Here is an 18,831-nt window from a genome sequence, read left to right on the forward strand (position 1 = left end):
TTTCCATTCATCCTCAATATTTTTCTTGACTGAATATTTCATGACATTTAAAATGAACCAAAATGTCCACTTTACTACCTCTCTGAAATTGTCTATTGAGAGGTTGGAAAAATATACTTCACCTTATATAGTCCATTAGAATACCAGCAGAAACTTATTTTGAAGGCTATAATGAAATTTAAGTTAGTAGAATAAAGCTGACAGTACAGTAGGCATCAATAAAGGTATACCAGTCTGTAGCCAGTGCAGAAAGCTTCACTTTTTTCTCAGCTGTACATTTCAATTATTCCACAATAGAGTGAACATACACTCTTGTAATGTGAGTGCAGTTTAACATAAGTAGGGCCCTTCATTTTCAGTTTTTATTTTATTTTTCCTGGGAATTTATCAGTTTATTACTACAATAAAAACAGATGAAAATCAGTGAAAAAAACTATTAATGTTTGTGGGTAAATATCAGGGTTTATTTTGGTGGATGGAAGGACGGGGTGGAAAATATTCAATAGATTAATGCTTTGATGAATGAAATTTAACGTGGTTTGCTGCAGAACTAAAGCAGAACTCAAAACACAGTGCCACCTTTGAGTTTAACAATACATCTAATTCCCAAATAAAACTTTTCATTTGAATAAACAGTTTACTGTTGTAGACTTAGAACTATTTGCCTATAAATATTTACATTTAATAATTGAGCCACACCTTTGCAGCACATACATTCATCATCATTCTTTTCGCCTGTTTTTTTTTTAGACTTCTAATACTTCCTTGTGTTCTGACACATATTCTGATATAGATTTTTGTTTTCTTCCCATTTTAGTGTGTCAAATCTTTCAACTGTTATCGGCTAACAGCGTGAAATGTGTATGTGGTGGGCATGATATCCATCAGTACATTTCAGAGCTTGTGTGAATGCCTGTTTTGTTTACTGTGTGTATCCTCTAGACTAATACATAGCCTTACTTCAACAGGCAGCTTTGCATATACACACAGACTAATGTATTCTCGTAATATATCTCTCATGCAATGTATTGTATTTTCCTAATAAAACAAGTTATTTTTTATATATTTGAATGATACAAAAGTAGGGTGAAAAATCAGAAAAAAACTATTACTACTTTTTATAAAACCTAGGATTTTTTCAGTTAAAATCGGTTTACAGATAAGGCACTAGACTGGTATTCCCAGTTTTGCTACTAATCTGTTATGTGACCTTGAGTAAGTCACTTGAACTGTCTGTACCTCTTGTTTCTCTTCACATCCTTTGTTTTTTGCTATTTTGATTAGCTGTTTTGGTTAGGGGTTGGTTCTTGCTATGTGTTTGTACACTGCCCAGCAGAATGAGGCCTCTAGATATTACTGAAATACATACAGTGAAATATGTACTGATTATATACCCAAATATATATAAATTATAATTATGACCTATGATGGGGTGGAGATGAGCAATCTTTTTGAAATAGATGAGAGAAGGTTAAAGCAATATCAGTGACAGGCACAGATAGTACTGTAACATGAGGTCCAAAAAAGCTAATCTAGTTATAGCTTAGTCCTTTATTTCAGCGAGATGAATCACAGCAGTGCCTGCACCTCTGCTGTTATCTGCCTAGATACCTATGTAGCCCTAACAGCTGTTGGATGAGCATTCCCCTCGCTCAGATGGGGTTGGGGTAGTGTGCATTATGAAAAGCAGTAGTAAAAGCTCACAAGTTTCTGGGGAGTTTTCCCTCTGTTGTAGCTTGTTAAAGTTCTGAGCACAAACAACTACACTAGAGGCATATCTACACTGCACACTCCTTTCGGGGTGGTGGGGTGTACGCTACATGCCTCCACTGCATGGGTATAAATAGCAATGTAACAGTGTAGCACTGCTTAGGTGGGCAGAGTAAAGATATGCCTGAACCCTATGGGTATACACTCAGGTATGTACTCTGCATGGCTCTCTACTCTCCCAAGCAGTGCCTCCTTGTCTATACTGCTCTTTTTAAGTGTGTCGTGTCCTGGGGGAAGGCAGCGGGGAAAGGCTCCAATGGTTCTCTGCTGCCAGAGCTTTTCCCCACTGCAGGGAAAGATTCCTGCACCAGGGAGCCGCCAGAGCCTTTCCCCATCACAGGGAGAGCTGCCTCCCCTGACCCCTGCCAAAGCCTTTCACTGCAGTGTGTGGCTAAACACCATAGGGTCAACACAACTATCTTTTCACTGCAGCATGTAGCTACAGATAGCCTACATGCTGCCACAGGTGCTGTGCTGTGTAGACATAGCCTGGGTCAGTGTGTCTTAAGATGGAGACTCCCACCCTGTAGGAAAAACCACAAGGGAAGGTGACTATCCTCAAGGTCCATGGAGTTCAATGTGGTGTCACATAGGTGCTGGGACCCAAGGAGAAGTTCTCTTTGCAGAAAGGAGAGAACACTGCACTAGTTACACTGTTCACATTTAGAAGGTTATATTCATAGCCATACAGGTAAGATTTTTTTTTTCTTCTTTTAAATGAAAGGTTAGCTTCTTCAGAAGCTGATGGCCCTTTCCTTTCAAGGATACCGTACTACTTGATAAAGGAGAATGGATTTTTCAAGCCCTGATTTTAAGCACTCACAGTTTATTAGTTAATTATTTAGTTCCAGAGAGAAAACCACTTGTATGAACAGAAAGGTCAAAAAAGGTTCTCAACAGAAATGTATAAAGTCTTGAACTGAGTCAATGTGGAAAAGAGAGTAATTACTGTCCCACATTTAAAATAATTTTACATCACCCTTACCAATGATACCTCATAAAGGTGTTCTGAAGATTAATTAGATAATGTTTGTAAAGCACTTTGAATATGAAAATGGATACATAAGTGCTAAAGGTGATTACTTTGGGGGTTTAATATTTTTCACAAAATCTACTTCACAAATGTAACACAGAACATTTTTGTTTGTCCTAGGTATTTCTGTTTTCCACAGAATTCCAAATGCAAATAACATTTGTCAAAATGTATTGTAAAAGTATCCATAACATCAATTACTCACCAGCACATGTCGGTTACTTGCCAACAAAAACATTCTGTTTCTTACTACTTAATGTGATAAATGAATAGTTGCTGTACACTCATAACTTTTTCATGTTATACACTGATTTTTCATACAAGCAAACATCCACTAATGCTCAAATCCACTTTAATACAGGTGACTCATCATCCTCCCAGCATCCATAACTTATTTTTTCCCCACTAATTCGGCCATTTATATTGTTTGTTCAGCCCTTCATTGCTGATCTAGAAGACAACTTTGGGAATGATGAACCAGAGGAACGGAGGAATATATGCAGCAGAGAGCCATCCACTGCTGTGTCAGCATGGTTGCTGAAGCAAGTGAAGAATTCTGAAAGACTGATTTAGCCTTGTCTCCAAGGTTTGTAATTCAGATGTATCGTTTTTCCATTCATTCATAGACATTTCTCACTGTGTTCACCCTGAGTGCTTAATACTCCCACTTCTCTTGTTGTATCACGTTAGGCTGGAAAAAAAAGTTGACTTTCTGGTGTTTCTGCAAGGCAGTTCTATCAGCCCAATCAAACCGAGTGTAGGCCGTGAAGGTCTTACAAAATGGAATTACTTTTAGGCCTCACCACTTTGCTCATTTCAGCTCAGACTGTGGAGCCTTTACTCATCCTAGAGAGTACTCACTCACTTAAATAGTCCCACTGGTTTTAACGGAACTAATCATATGAATATATACACTACTGTGTGTTAAGGCCTCCTCACTGTAGCCTTAATCACACAATAGTGTATATATTCATATGTGTAGCCTCACATTGTTAAGAGGGTTTCCATTGGGTATCAACAAAGGAAAAACCTCCTGAACAACTGACGTACACAAAAATCTGTTCAGCTCTTCTGCATGGTCCTTTTTTCAATTAAATCCCCATCGTGAAAGACACAGACTCTCAGTACTGAGCACTGTGTATTCTGAGTACTGTGAGGACAATGGCCTTGTCCCTGTCTTCTGGGGTACAGTGAGGACAATTTAAACGTCTGATTGTCTTAAGAAGATCTGATTTGTTTTAGTGGTATTCCCATGTTATATATAGACAATCGCTCCCAAGCCAATATTTATTTAAAAAGGCAAACCTTTTAACTGTGCAGTAGGTACTACTAGAAAATAGCTGATATATAGAGGTTTGTTCATCATTTCACATTAGAAAAAGATGTATCCTGTGAGATAACTTGGTTGGTTTCGGTCAACAGATGTCCAGTGTTTCAACTAAAAAGGAAAGAAGAACTCGGCCAAAGGAAAATGTCATAAATGATCTGACCTAGGGTATTTCTACACTTACCATTTAAAGTGCAAAAAGTCCCTTTTTTGCGCTAAAACTGCAGGAGCATCTACATTTGTTAATGACTTTTTGCAGTGAAACTCAGAATTTTTACAGCAGAAAGAAAACCACCTTCCCGAGAGGCATACAGCTATTACCGCTGTTCTTTCTATGCTGCTGTGAAAGTGAAGACACATTCTAGCAGTGTAAACACCCTTTGGCCTCCGGAGGATATCCCACAGTTCCAAAAGCGACCGCTCTGGCCAGCATCTCTGCTGCTCTGACGCACGGACATCCGCCCCTCCCCTTGTAAGCCCCAGGAAGTTTGAAGCTCCCTTTCCCTTTGTTTGTAGACATGGTGGGGAAAGCAGCCAGACAGCAGGAGGGTTTAAAAAAAAATGCCACAGAAGAAACCAGGGCAGGGCAGGGCAGGGCAGCACGCGTCACTGAGCAGGAACCCCGAATGCCTTCCACTCACCCCACCCTTCCTACAAGACCTATCGAGAGAGCTGCACTGTGTGACAGCTGCCGTACAGCACTGCTCTCATTGGCGATGGAAGTGCTGGTAGTGTAAACACTCTCTGACGCCTGAGGAATACGAACCAGCGCTTTACTTTCACTGGTTCCCTATCACCGATGAAACTTACAGTGCAAAAATTCTGTAAGTGTAGACATACCCTTAAAGACATGGGGCCTGACTATCATTTGTGCTAATCTCCCTTTACACCCTCTGGCAGTGGGTGTAAATTACTGTTATATCCATTTTACAAACCATTTGCACCATCAGAGCAGTAGAAAGGGGCCTTTGTGTACATGAGAATGAGTCCCACTTGAAGTCCAGAATGGAAAAATGCAGACATTCATTGCATACTGAGTATCAGTAAGTAAAGAAAAGCTTTCTCATAGGTAATAGAAAAAGGTACCATAAAGGACACTCTTGAAATGACTAACTTTAACATACTTGTTTAAATATATTCAGATGAAGAACAAATCAGAATGGTCTTATTTTTCCTTCCACTACTAATAATTCATCACCTGGAGGGGGGCGGGGGGGGCAGCTATATAGGATACTTAAACATGGATCTAAGTACCTAACTTTAAGCACCCATTTTGGATCTGTTAAATTGGGGGTTTACAAAGAAACATCTTTCTACCCCTTCCGAAAACCATCAACCTGCCTCCGTATTGGGGTAATTGCATTCAAGAGGTGTTTAGGGTTGGAATTCAAGGGGAAGTAGCACCACCAAAAAGGCTACAGCTACCTCTGAATGACTCTCATATTCCACAGATAAGTGGCAGCGGCTCACAAAGCAATCTTTTTTCTTTATGAGGACATGCAAAGAAATCTAAGCATTTAACTACATGTGGTGATTAATGAAACATTTTTTCTTCCTCTTTACGATTCACTGATTGGAAGTGAAATTGGTCCTTACCCAGAGGAAAAATATATATGCTCTTTCCCAGCCTTATAAATTCATAAAGGATGAATATTGGGCTTTCTAGTGTCCTTTTGAAAGAGAAACAGAGATCCAACAGTGACTTAGGTTTCAAAAGTAACGATAGTATGAGAACTCAGAAGAGAACACTAACATTGGGGAATAAATTTAGCTTTTTGAAGTGAAGAGCAAGCCAATTCCCTTTTGCTTTCCAACATAATTAACATATCCAGATTGTTTTACTGAGGCTGGGCTATGTGTAGGATGCTCAGCTACATTCGGTGCCTACAGCTCTCCCACAAATAACTTGCTAGTGGTCACATCCCCTCCATACCCGTCAACTATTCATGGCAGTGGCCATGTCCACTTATAGAGCCCTGAACTATTTTCTGAAGGTAGCAATTTTATTTAACCTTCAGATAATTTGATGGTTCAGACTTACTGGGCTGAGCTTTCTCTTTTTAAAGCAGTTCTGCCCTCTGTGGTTGATGGATAGGCAAAGACTTTTCAATTGATTTCAAGAACTCTAATTTAAGTATTCTTTATAGAATCTGCTCTTTCAAACTCGCCAAATTCGCCTTAGATAAATAGATACATTTCCCTCAGTAATTTCCTATACAATTCATATTATTAGAAGAGTGAAGATTCATGTAGCCATGCATGGCTGTTATTAATTCATACATTCTAAGGCCAGAAGAGACTATTATGATAGTCTAGTCTAACCTCCCCTATAACTCACGAAAGCTCATGCTCAAATAAATTGGTTAGTCTCTAAGGTGCCACAAGTACTCCTTTTCTTTTTACCTTTTGTATGTCACTCGATTTGTTTGTTTATATTGTAAGCACTCTGGTGCAAGGGGCCATGTTTATAGAGCATTTAGCTCAACAGGGCTTCAATCCTGATTGGGGTCTCCAGGCACTACCATAATACAAAGAATAAATATCTCTATTAATGATGAGGTAGACTTTTCTGTTTATCTAAGGCATAGTGTAAGACTGACCACTGTACATTATTAACAATACTTAACCATTAAGTACTGTTTTTATATAATATTGAATTAAGTCTCAACTCCACCATGAGATATTGCATATAACAACAATAATATAGGTAAATATTTTTGTAATTTTAGAGGAGGAGAATTGGAAACTGAGAAGTTAACTGACTCACCCAAGGCCATAAAGGGAGGCAGTGACAAAATGAAGATTAGCAATCAGGAGTCCCTGGCTCGCAGGACTAGGCTCAGACAACCCCTCTGTCTTAAAAGGGAAAATATGCTAAACATTAAGGTATGTAAAATTACTAAGTGGTGTTATCTCTTATTCCATACATGTGTGGTAGTCAATGAACCAAAATGACACTCTGTATTAAGCCTTAATTTTAATGGGAAGCATTCCTCAGTATTCACATTCAGGGGTGGTGAGTTGTATGGGCCCGTGTGCCTGGGCTCCAGCAAATTCAGGGCCCCGGGGGGCCTGGCTCCACCAACGTTCAGGGCCAGGTCTCTCCCCCAGCCCCGCCTGCCGCTCCCGCACGCCTCCCCCAGAGCATCCCCCAGCCCCCCCTGCCACCGTGCATGCCTCCCCCGGAGCATCCCTGCCTGCCCTGGGCAGCAGTCAGCTGCCCCCTGCAGCTCCCCACTGCGACTAGCTACAAGGAAGCAGTGCCGGGGGGGGGGGGGGCAGGCTGAGGCAGCTGCTGCACCAGAGGTGGGAAGGGGGGTGCATGACAACTCCCCTTCCCCGGCAGGCGACTGCAAGGGCGGGGGGGGGGAGGAGGAGGGAGCAGGGGCTTATCCTAGCTGGACCTCCTGAGCAGCAGCCTGGGGGGGCTTGGGTGAGTGTCGTGCTGTGGGGGGGGCCCTCTCCCCCGGAGCTTGCTGCTGCCAGTGGGGAGAGGACTGGGGGGAGTCCTCCTCTCTGGCCCCTGGCCTCAACTCCAGGGCAGCCTGCCTGCTGCTCCCCAGGCTCCTCAGCCCCAGCCCCATGCCCCACACCTCTTCCCGCACCCCAACCCTCTGTCCCAGCCCAGAGCCTGCACCCGCACCCAAACCCCCTCCCAGAGCCTGCACCCAGCACTCGAAACCCCCTCCCAGAGCCCGCAGCCCTCCCACACCCAAATTTCCTCCCAGAGCCTGCACCCCAAAGCCCACCCCAGCCCTGAGCCCGCATCCAGCACCCAAACTCCCTCCCAGAGCCAGCACCCTGCATCCCCTCCTGCACCCCAATCCTCTGCCCCAGCCCCCAAACTCTGTCCCAGAGCCTGCACCCCTCCCACACTCAAACTTCCTCACAGACCCTGCACCCCAAACGCCCCCTGCACCCAAACTCCATCCCAGAGCCTTAGCATGTTTATGAGGGGGTGAGACTTGGACCCGTTCTGGGCACCACCAAAAATTACACAGACCTGCCACTCCTGCCCACATTAGTAGTATTCAAATAACCTGTCCTAGTCTTAGGCCTTGTCTACGCTTGTAGAGGCATGCAGGGTATGTGTAGCTACACACCACTGTGAAAGGCAGGCTGTGTCCACGCTGCTGTGTGTAGCTACACATGGCAGCGAAAGGCTCTCGCAGTGTGGAGGCTGCGGGGAAAGGCTTTGGCAGAGGGGAGCCACTCCCCCAGCTTCCCCTCAGCCAGGGGCTTTCCCCACTGCTGGAGCTTTTATCTCCAGTGGGGAAAGACTGTGGCAGCAGGGAGCTACCTTAGCCTTTCCACTCTGCCTCACCACAACCAGAGCCTTTCCCTGCAGCAGGGAAAGGCTCCAGCAGCTCCCTGTGCTGAGGAAAGGTACATACCCGAAGGTTCGGTTTGTCTGCACTCTACTTGCCTAAGCAGCGCCTCACTGCTATTTATACCCATGCTAGGTTGACGTGCTTTGTCTGTACTCTACACGTTGCCATAAGTGTAGACATATCTTTAAAGTGCTGTCATTATTGGTGAGTATAAAGGAAATATCAGAGGAACACGACAAAACTGCTGATGCTGTGGTTGACAGAGAAGTTAACATTTTTAATAGTGAGTGACACATATGAAGAATGTCAAATGGTGCAATATTAATATGTACAAAATGGGCAAAGTATATTCCAAATGCCCATGATACAAAAGTGCCGTTTGGTTGCCAACTCAAACATACTACATTATGCTGCAATTCACTGGGAATGCAAACAGAATGTGTGGTATGCAACAAGGCTTGTTCTTCATAGAGCAACAGTGGAATGTGCAGGACCCTTAGCTATTGAAAACAAAGCCATAGAGCTGTTTCAAGAGATTCCTAGCCCATTGTTGGCAAAGTTTCAATTGTTAACAGTGGCTCTGTCTATACCAGGAGAAAGACACATTGCTGAAAACTATTGTCATCAGTGGGCCTCCTCCTTTTCCTCAATTGACTAGCAGGGAAGAGGTTTAACTGTCGTGCACAATCTCGGTTTGTTCCATCCTTTCCCCTCGCAGTAAGCCTGGCTGCTTTGCAGTACCCATGACTGAGACCACATTGTTTACTACAAAGGTGCTGGAAACTGTTGTGTCCTATTTACCCTATCAGTTATTACATTCTCAGTGTCCACTGAATGGGTAGGGAAGAGGGAAGGAACCCACTGATGACAAAAATTGTCAGCCACTGGTCATTTTCCTACACAGATAAGGCCAATCAGAACAGGCTGTCAGATCAGATGGAAACAACTTATGGTATTCACTTCTTTCGAAGTGTTCACCACCATTGGAGCCACGGCATACAGAACACTTATTACAGGTACCAGGTTTGCAGAAAGAATAGATACTCTGTCAATTCACATTGGAGCTCAAACTTTAATTTTGCTGGAATCACGTTAAGTATTTATAGGTCCCAAAATATAAACAGACATTTGTCTGTGAGGTGGTTTTATTTTTGTTCATAATACCTACTAAAACAATTTTTAAACAAAGAAATTCTCCCACTGCATTTGTAATGGGAAACTAGAGAGGAATTTAATGTTACAGATTGTGCAACACCTGGATAATCATAAAATGAAACTTGCTATTTAAAAAAATGGAGCAAGGTTCATAGGCTTTCATTGTTCAAACAGAGGGAGGCAAAAAGTAAACAAATGATGCAAAATAAACTGAATCCTAAAGTAAGATTCTATGAATTCCTTCAGGTAAAACAGATGTTAGTAGTAAGTTAATTAAACCACAAATAGACTTTTAAAATATATATACAATCATGCAAGTACCATGTTTTCCTGCAAATGTAAAAAGAAAAAACAAAACACAAACCATTAAATGATCATACAACAACCACTGTACTTAGCTATGCCACTGATCTGCTTTTCACTCAGATCTTGACATTCATATATATTTTATACAGCTGCTCCTTACCAGCTCAAAGCCATAGCAGGCAATCTTCTAAAATAAACCCACCACAGTTGTGAAGAAAGTTAGACAATAGGTCAGAAATGACCAAAGCTGAATACTATTTTAGCAAAGGATGGCAAATGCAAAATCCAAAAATAACTGGACTAGTTTTAAAATCTTCCTACAGGCATGAATATAATGACAAGTGATTCATCCTGCTGGAAAAAGACTATGCTGTCCAGAGAAGGAAACTTCTTTAACTCTTTCAGTTTTCTATTCTAGAAAGTTTTCTTACTACCTGTTGGAATCACAAGGCAACCTCTTAAGATCAAGACTGGAAAGAGGGGGACAAAGCATAGTTAGGCTTAGACTTTCAGTGCCCAATAACTTTTCACACACCAGTTACAGCTAACACATATTTCAAAGGAACAGCCGTGTTAGTCTGTATTCGCAAAAAGAAAAGGAGTACTTGTGGCACCTTAGAGACTAACCAATTTATTTGAGCATGAGCTTTCGTGAGCCACAGCTCACTTCATCAGATGTGTACCGTGGAAACTGCAGCAGACTTTATATACACACAGAGAATATGAAACAATACCTCCTCCCACCCCACTGTCCTGCTGGTAATAGCTTATCTAAAGTGATCAACAGGTGGGCCATTTCCAGCACAAATCTGGACAGTCTCTACGTAAAAGAATAAATGGACACAAATCAGATGTCAAGAATTATAACATTCATAAACCAGTCGGAGAACACTTCAATCTCTCTGGTCACGCAATCACAGACATGAAGGTCGCTATCTTAAAACAAAAAAACTTCAAATCCAGACTCCAGCGAGAAACTGCTGAATTGGAATTCATTTGCAAATTGGATACTATTAATTTAGGCTTAAATAGAGACTGGGAGTGGCTAAGTCATTATGCAAGGTAGCCTGTTTCCTCTTGTTTTTTCCTACCCCCCCCCCCCCCCAGATATTCTGGTTTAACTTGGATTTAAACTTGGAGAGTGGTCAGTTTAGATGAGCTATTACCAGCAGGAGAGTGAGTTTGTGTGTGTATGGGGGTGGGGGGGAAGTGAGAAAACCTGGATCTATGCAGGAAATAGCCCGACTTGATTATGTAAAGAGTTGTCACTTTGGATGGGCTAGCACCAGCAGGAGAGTGAATTTGTGTGGGGGGGTGGAGGGTGAGAAAACCTGGATTTGTGCTGGAAATGGCCCACCTGTTGATCACTTTAGATAAGCTATTACCAGCAGGACAGTGGGGTGGGAGGAGGTATTGTTTCATATTCTCTGTGTGTATATAAAGTCTGCTGCAGTTTCCACGGTACACATCTGATGAAGTGAGCTGTGGCTCACGAAAGCTCATGCTCAAATAAATTGGTTAGTCTCTAAGGTGCCACAAGTACTCCTTTTCTTTTAGCTAACACATAGTGGCCCTGCTGCTGGCTGTGCTCCTGACTTACTGATTCCACAGAATAACATAAGAACTGATATGCCAGGCAGTGGCAGTGCATGTAAAGAGTAACACTAGTTCTAAATCAAGGATGTTCTGAAGCCCTGATTCAGGAAAGAACTGAAGCACACACTGAAGTCCCATTGAATCCAGTGGGATTTGAGCACATTGTTCCATTGACATCAATGGGATTTATTCTTGTGCTTAACTTTAAGCACTAGCTTAAGTGCATTCCACATAATCAGTTTGGTCAACCAGCTCTAACAAGTTAAGGAGTTGCATCAACAATAATTTACAGGTCTAAAGTTAAAAACGGCAGCAAAATCAGTGAACATAGCCAAATAAAGAACCAATCCGCATTACAGTAAATACCCAACCCTCTTTCAATTACAGTTTTAAATTATTTATTTACTATTTTGAGGTTATCTACTTCATCAGAAGTCATATATCTGAACATCCAAATTAGTTGAGCTATTCCCTAAAGTTCAAAATGATAGCATTCCACAGAGAAAAAATCTGCTGCATGAAGCCAGCTATTGGGACTATATAGTAAAACCAGGGATAACACTAAGACACTATGAGCACAATTATTTTGTGTATAATTATAATTTTCTATTAAATTCAGAGTAATTGGTACACAGACAGTGACTGTCAACTTTCAGCAGAACTGGTAAATACGGTCAGAATTTTTAAAACTTAGAAAGGAAAAAAAAAAGCTTCATTCAAGTGAGGGGGAACCACTGCTTAATAGTTAAATTGCTTATTAAGTTGAAGGTAGTCACAGAGAGACAGTTCTCCCCATCCCTCCCTCTAGTCGACATTTATGCAGCCATTTCAGAATCCATAAACTACAAAAATCAATCTTGACCATTTTCCTCCCGAGTCCTGACAAACAAAAATGAGGCAAGACTCAGCTCATCTTGGAGTTATTTAAAAACTAGTTATGAAAAAGCCACTGCTTCTATCAAAATGGCAAATGAACAACATGCTAACTGATGCAGATATGGAATCCCAAAACCACACTTCAATTCCATCAGCTAATGACTGGCAGATACCTGCTGTACACTGGGTCAAACAGAACGGCCTGTGTGTGTGATGGCTTTGTGGCAGCCTTAAAAGATTCCAATCACCTGATTCTTCTGGGGCATTTTTTTTTCGGGGGGCTGGGGCGGAGGAGGGAAGTAGAAGAGTGGGCCAGGCATTTAACTGCCTTTTTCATACTGTCCGTGATTGACAAGAACAGTATGGAACAACGGTAAATCATGGTAAGTTTGCTGCAGCCTGGAAGAGTGGGAGCTTTCACACCCACTCTACCCCGAGATAGAATTCTACTTGCTTTGCTTGCAACAAGAACCCACGGAGAAAAGGAGTGCCAGAGAGGGTGGGAAGAGGTCACACAGAATGTCACCCACATTCTCTTTTCTCTTCAATGGTGGGGCAAAAGGGGCAGACTGAAAGACTTTGTCTCAAAACCCCATGATGGCAGAAGAAGGAACGGCTTTAGTAACATCAGTCTGCAGCAAAAGCTCTCTTTGCAGGCCTCTGCCTATTTTGTCAGTCCTCTCAGGAATAGTCTTTTTAGTGATTCCTGTTCCCTTATTAGCCTGAGATACAAGACAGTGTTCATAGAATCATAGAATATCAGGGTTGGAAGGGACTCCAGAAGGTCATCTAGTCCAACCCCCTGCTTGAAGCAGGACCAATTTCCAGTTAAGGTGATCTATACAGAGGCAGAGGGGGAAAGATGGTAGAACGTCCTAGAAAAATATTTCTTTGCAAACCAAAGCTACTGGAGTTGAGGGAGAAGAGGGACAGTGATGGTCTGACTATGGGAAAGGAGATTAAGTGGTATCTTCTTTCCAGCAGCCAGGAGAGAAAGAAGGGACTTCCCTATCACCACCACCACATTTGTTTGTCTCTTTCAATTTGAATATAATACTTTGTCCTAATGTTTTTTTAAAAAAATATCATGGGACAGGCAATAATAAATTATATTTTATGTTAGTCATTAAATAATGGGAAGAAGTTTGGATTGTTGATCTCTTTGGGTTGTTGAATTCTTTGGGTTGGCAGTCCAGCCCAGTCTTGATTGCCTGAATAGCATAAGAAATATCAAATAAATTAGAATACTCCAAGACTGGGATAGTCTTGGAATTTTCCAGTACAATGAACAGAGCTAGGGCAATATGGCATAGTTTCTGGGAGTTTTCAGCAAATGATGTGATTTATGACACATATGGACTAGTAAATATTCAGTACATGGCTATTTTAGGGAGATTTCCAATCAGTTCCACCATGTTTATATTACTAAATTGGTGAACTGTCTCCTAACATCTTCTAAAATATGTGAAAATGCAGTCTGCTTGTAAGGTTAGAAACCAGGTAGTCATACTGACTTAAATCTCAGAGGATAAGTCCTGGCCTGAACAGACAGACTCATGCTCAAGATAGCGCCTAAGAAAAGCAGCGTGGGTCTTGTGGAAGCTCAGGCTAGCCACCTGAGCTCGGATCAAAGGGTTTGGGAGGGCTTGGACTCAGGCAGTTACTTTGAGACGCTGTCCATGCTGAAACATCCACACTGCTATTTTTGTGCTCTAGCTTGAGCAGATCTATCATGAGTCTGCCTATCCAGGCCAGGAGGCAAGCCACCAGCTGTAGTATAGACATACTCTATATGTTTACACCTAGGGAGGTGGTAGAATCTCCTTCCTTAGAAGTTTTAAAGGTCAGGCTTGACAAAGCCCTGGCTGGGATGATTTAATTGGGGATTGGTCCTGCTTTGAGCAGGGGGTTGGACTAGATGACCTCCTGAGGTCCCTTCCAACCCTGATATTCTATGATTCTATACTCTAAATATCTATCCCCCAGTATAAAGGTGAATAATAAAATTAGCATAGTTTGTCTTCGGGAACTGCCTAATGTACCATTTCTAGCACCACCTCTACCAACCAGGCTTCTCACTGGAGCAGCACTTAAGTGTGGCAAGGAAAACCCCATCAGAGAACCTAGTCCAAGACTAAGGGATAGCTACTACACAAACACTGACCTTCAGGGAACCTCCATTAGGGACAGAACTAACAGTGAGATATAAGAGCATCGGAAATCACCTTGTCAAATGAGGGCGTAGTCTTTTCTTTTCAAGGAAGACTAATCTTTGCTGTGTATCTTATATTGACAATCAGAACACTGGAATGTATGTGCACTGCAATGAGGATTATTTACTATCTGGCCATTCACCTACTTTATTTTTCTTCAATGTCTGTTGCATCTATGAATCAGTTTTGCAAAATAAAGTTAGAAAATGGGATGTGCTTGTCATTGACACTGTTAACACAAAGTCACTTACTGTATAACTTTATATATTTTACTCCCAGGCTACAGAAATATGAAGAAAACATTAGAAAATTAGGCCTACAAATGACAAGTAACTTAAATACTGTTTTGTAAAGCATATTATCTGTAAGTCATACTGCTTTTATTCTCCCGCCTTGACTTTCAGCTTACACTGACATCTGCATTTACCATTTATTATCATAGTAGCTAGACTGTAGCATTGCACTCTTATCTTACCCAGAGGTGGGCAAACTACGGCCCACGGGCCACATCCGGCATGCGGGACCCTCCTGCCCGGCCCCTTCCCTGCTGTCCCCCCTCCCCCACACCTCAGCTCACTGCTCTGCTGGAGCAATGCTCTGGGCAGTAGGGCTGCGAGCTCCTGGGGTGGGGCAGCGCAGCTGCAGAGCCCAGCCTGAACCAGTGCTCTGTGCTGCGCGATGGTGTGGCTGGCTCCAGCTGGGTGGCTCGGCTGTCACGCCGCCAGCCACCGGTGCTCTAGGCAGCGCGGTAAGGAGCGGGGGGGTATTGGACAGAGGGCAACGGAGTTTGAGGGGGTGATCAAGGGGCGGGGGTGTGGATAGGGGTTGGGGCAGACGGGGAACAGGGGGGGTTGAATGGGGACAGGGGTCCCAGGGAGGCAGTCAGGAAAGAGAGGGGGGGTTAGATGGGGCGGCGGGGGGGGGGGGGCAGTCAGGGGCAGGGGTTCCAGGGGTGGTCAGGGGACAGGGAGAATGGGTGGTTGGATGGGGCAGGAGTCCCGGGGGGGCCATCAGGGGCAAGAAGCAGGGGGGGTTGGATAGGGGTTGGGGGCCGGGCCATGCCTGGCTGTTTGGGGAGGCATAGCCTCCCCTAACCGGCCTTCCATACAATTTTGGAAACCTGATGTAGCCCTCAGGCCAAAAAGTTTGCTCACCCCTGCTCTTACCCAAAGCACAGGCTGGTCAGCATCAACTACTGATTCAGCATCATGTGATGAGCTGTTGAGCAGAGTACTCTAGGACACTACTAAGTGAAAAAAGTTAAAATGCTGTTTAGTTTTTTTCATAACACACATAAAAATCAATCAATAGACCCCTTCTAAGTCCACTGGCCTGTAAATAAAGCAGGCTTAATGTGAGGTACTTTTCTATTGCTTCATGTAGCAAAGTGGACACCCGCTCGGGCCCAGAGGGGTTTCAGATAGCCCTGGGAGAGGGCTGTTGTAGAAGGAAGGCAGCAGGGCTGACTGGGGAAGGCTGTGGGCCAGAGACCCAGAAGACTCTCTCTCTAGCTCTGAGAGGGAGGGACCTGGCTGCAGAGACCTGAATAGAGGACCTAGTTTGGAGCAGGGCTGGGGAAAGGCCAAGGGAGCCTGGGAGCTCCGACCTGGGAAAGCCCCAGGCTGCAGGCCTGGTAAAATCTATTAGGTACGGGGGTTGCATGGGTAGCCACGGGTAGGCAGAGGCAGCAGGTCCAAACCCAACCTTGCCTGTGATGAGTGGTTCATACTGCAGTCTGCCCCAGGGCGCGGGAGTTAGCTGGTGACTGGCAGGAGCCTACGACTGAGGAGAGGTAGGGATAGTGGGTGGGGGGTTCCCCTGGGAGGGGGAGACCCAGAACTGTGGGGTACTGCCAGGAGGCAGCACCCAGTGAAAGGGGCACTGGGGTCCTGGAAGGGACACAGGAACCAGCAGTAAGGCGAGACACCGGCCTGAAGAGGGCGCTCCGGAGGCTGGAACGCTAATTCCCAAGGACAACAAGCGGAGGTGCCACCGGTGAGTCTGCGCCCCGTGACACCTCAAATATCTGACACATGCTTTAACGCAGTATCGTTGTAGTCGTGTTGGTCCAAGATATTAGAGAGACAAGATGGGTGAGGTAATATATTGGACAAACTTCTTTAGGTCAGAGACACAAGGTTTTGAGCTTACGCAGAGCTGAAGAAGAACTGTCTGTAAGCGTGAAAGCTTGTCTCTCTCACCAACGGAAGTTGGCCTAATAAAAGGTGTTACCTCACCCACCTTGTCTCTCACATAATGCCTTTAATGCATTAACACATTAAGGTATGCCTGTTTGGCTAAAACCCTGCATAGTGCTTGGAAATATGGGCTACAGTCACCTGCCGGTTTGAATAACCCAAACCCAGCTTTGTTATGTGATATCAGTGTTACCTACATCATTTGAAATTTAAAAACAGAACTTCCCTCAAGTTCTCTTTGATTATTTCTCATATTTCCTGTTCATATCCAATAGCAAAGTCACTAAAGGAGGTCTATCAGGGAGAACAGATACCAGGTAATGGAAATTACTGGGCAGAGTCTGTAATGCCAATGTTTCATCTTTAATTCCAAAAAACAGAACACAGATTATTAAATAAAGTATCTTCTTACCTTGTTTTTCCCCCAATTTTCTGCATGTTAATATCAAATCTGTGATACCTAATCAAAATGATTCCTGCTTTGCGTTCTTTTTCCTGCACCAATGTGTGCATTACAGCACCTAATATACATTTCTGAAATGTATCTTCTCTAAACACAGCTGATAAACCTAGAAAGAAAAGACAGTCACAGACAGGCAGGAACAAAACATTCACCATGGTAAGTGTATTACCTTTAGCTGGGTTTACTTTTATCCCTGACCTATACAGCATCTCCTCATTCTGCCAGTCCCCATTCCTGACAACAGTCTTGAGTCCATAGAAAAGAATTAATGCAGCAGTGGCATAAAAAATCAAGTTCTTCAGAAAGCGCTTTTGGGCTTTGACATAAAGGGACCTGGCACCCACTGTAATCAGCAGGCAGAAGCCCATACTAGGAATATAGAGTACACGCTCTGCTATTACAAAGCCTACATAGAAAAATAGGTTTGTGGCAGGAACAAAGGGCACTATTAACAAAGACAGAGACAGAAGTACAATGTTCTCAGTTGAAGGAAGCTGAGGTCTCTGGATTACATGTTTTTTTATGCCATTCTCTTCTTTTGAGGCAAAGCTGGACTTCAGCTCCAAACTCTTGTACTCCATGTCTGAGTGGCAGCTATGCCCATTAGTATTCTGCTTGCCATTCATTACAGTTTTCCCATTGCATTCTCTCTTATTGCTGGAACTCTTCAAGCTAGAATAGGCAAGGAGGAGGAGTCCAGCATAGAAGGCCACAGTGTGTAGATTCCTCCAGTCACTGGCTGTTTTAAGAAGAGGCACAGCATCCATAGACCAATCAAAGCTGAGGGTGTCCGGGCACAGCAACAGCCAGAGGTTCTTGGTCGGTAAGTAAAAAAAGGTCAGAGTGCGTGTAAGAAAACTGTCTGAGTCAGCTGCTGGGTTATCAGAGTTGGAAAAACTTGGTGGCTTGTTGCCCATCCAGTACAAGCGGACACCCAGCAGTGCAGTCCCCCAGAAAGTCAATAAACCAATGCTGAAGAAAAGGGACAAATTCTTCCTCTGAAACCAAAAATAAAGAAAGATTCATCAATAAAAATGAACATCACAGACTTTAATTCATAATGATGAGTGCTGAAACTACTTTGTGAAGTACAAAGAGAACATGACATATCATAGAGTTGGGATTATTTTTAGTGTGATTTACTTTCCCACACATGCACCATGGGGCTCTCTGTGCCTTTTTAGCGTATGAACCTCAGAGATTTGAGAGTCTGCTACAGCCTGTAAACTATCAAGAGCTGGATGTTTTTAATTCAGTCAGTAGAGGCTCATACTTCTAGATCCAGAGGTGGTGAGTTCAATCCCTATTACCAATGACCCCCCAGAGTTTTGGGTTATACTTTGATTATCCTACCCTGGAGAAATATTCTGTGGGATTCAAGTTTATTTATTTATTTATTTTTACTCATTCTTTGCTACTGTTTGTGGCTACATATTTACTGTGCTGTCCTCATTATTGATAAATAATTGAATTTACAGCTCGTGAAAGGTGCTGTTCCAACAGCACTGGAAATTGGAAGTTTATCCCGTGCAAGTTTCCCCAGTGTACTTCATCTGGAAAAAG

At 43.2% G+C, this 18,831-nt stretch overlaps 1 protein-coding gene across 5 annotated transcripts in view; it reads right to left on the bottom strand.

Annotated features, from left to right (window-relative positions):
* Positions 1-18,831, bottom strand: part of TMTC2 (transmembrane O-mannosyltransferase targeting cadherins 2) — a 379,312-nt gene that overhangs the window by 141,826 nt on the left and 218,655 nt on the right. For all 5 annotated transcript variants that reach the window (XM_075124316.1, XM_048835674.2, XM_075124313.1 and 2 more), the window contains exon 3: positions 17,438-18,266. In XM_075124316.1, coding sequence (XP_074980417.1) covers positions 17,438-18,266 — 829 coding nt within the window. The remainder of the gene's footprint in view (positions 1-17,437; positions 18,267-18,831) is intronic.

The sequence above is a fragment of the Caretta caretta genome, chromosome 1 (assembly GCF_965140235.1).
Source record: "Caretta caretta isolate rCarCar2 chromosome 1, rCarCar1.hap1, whole genome shotgun sequence".
Taxonomy (NCBI): domain Eukaryota; kingdom Metazoa; phylum Chordata; order Testudines; family Cheloniidae; genus Caretta; species Caretta caretta.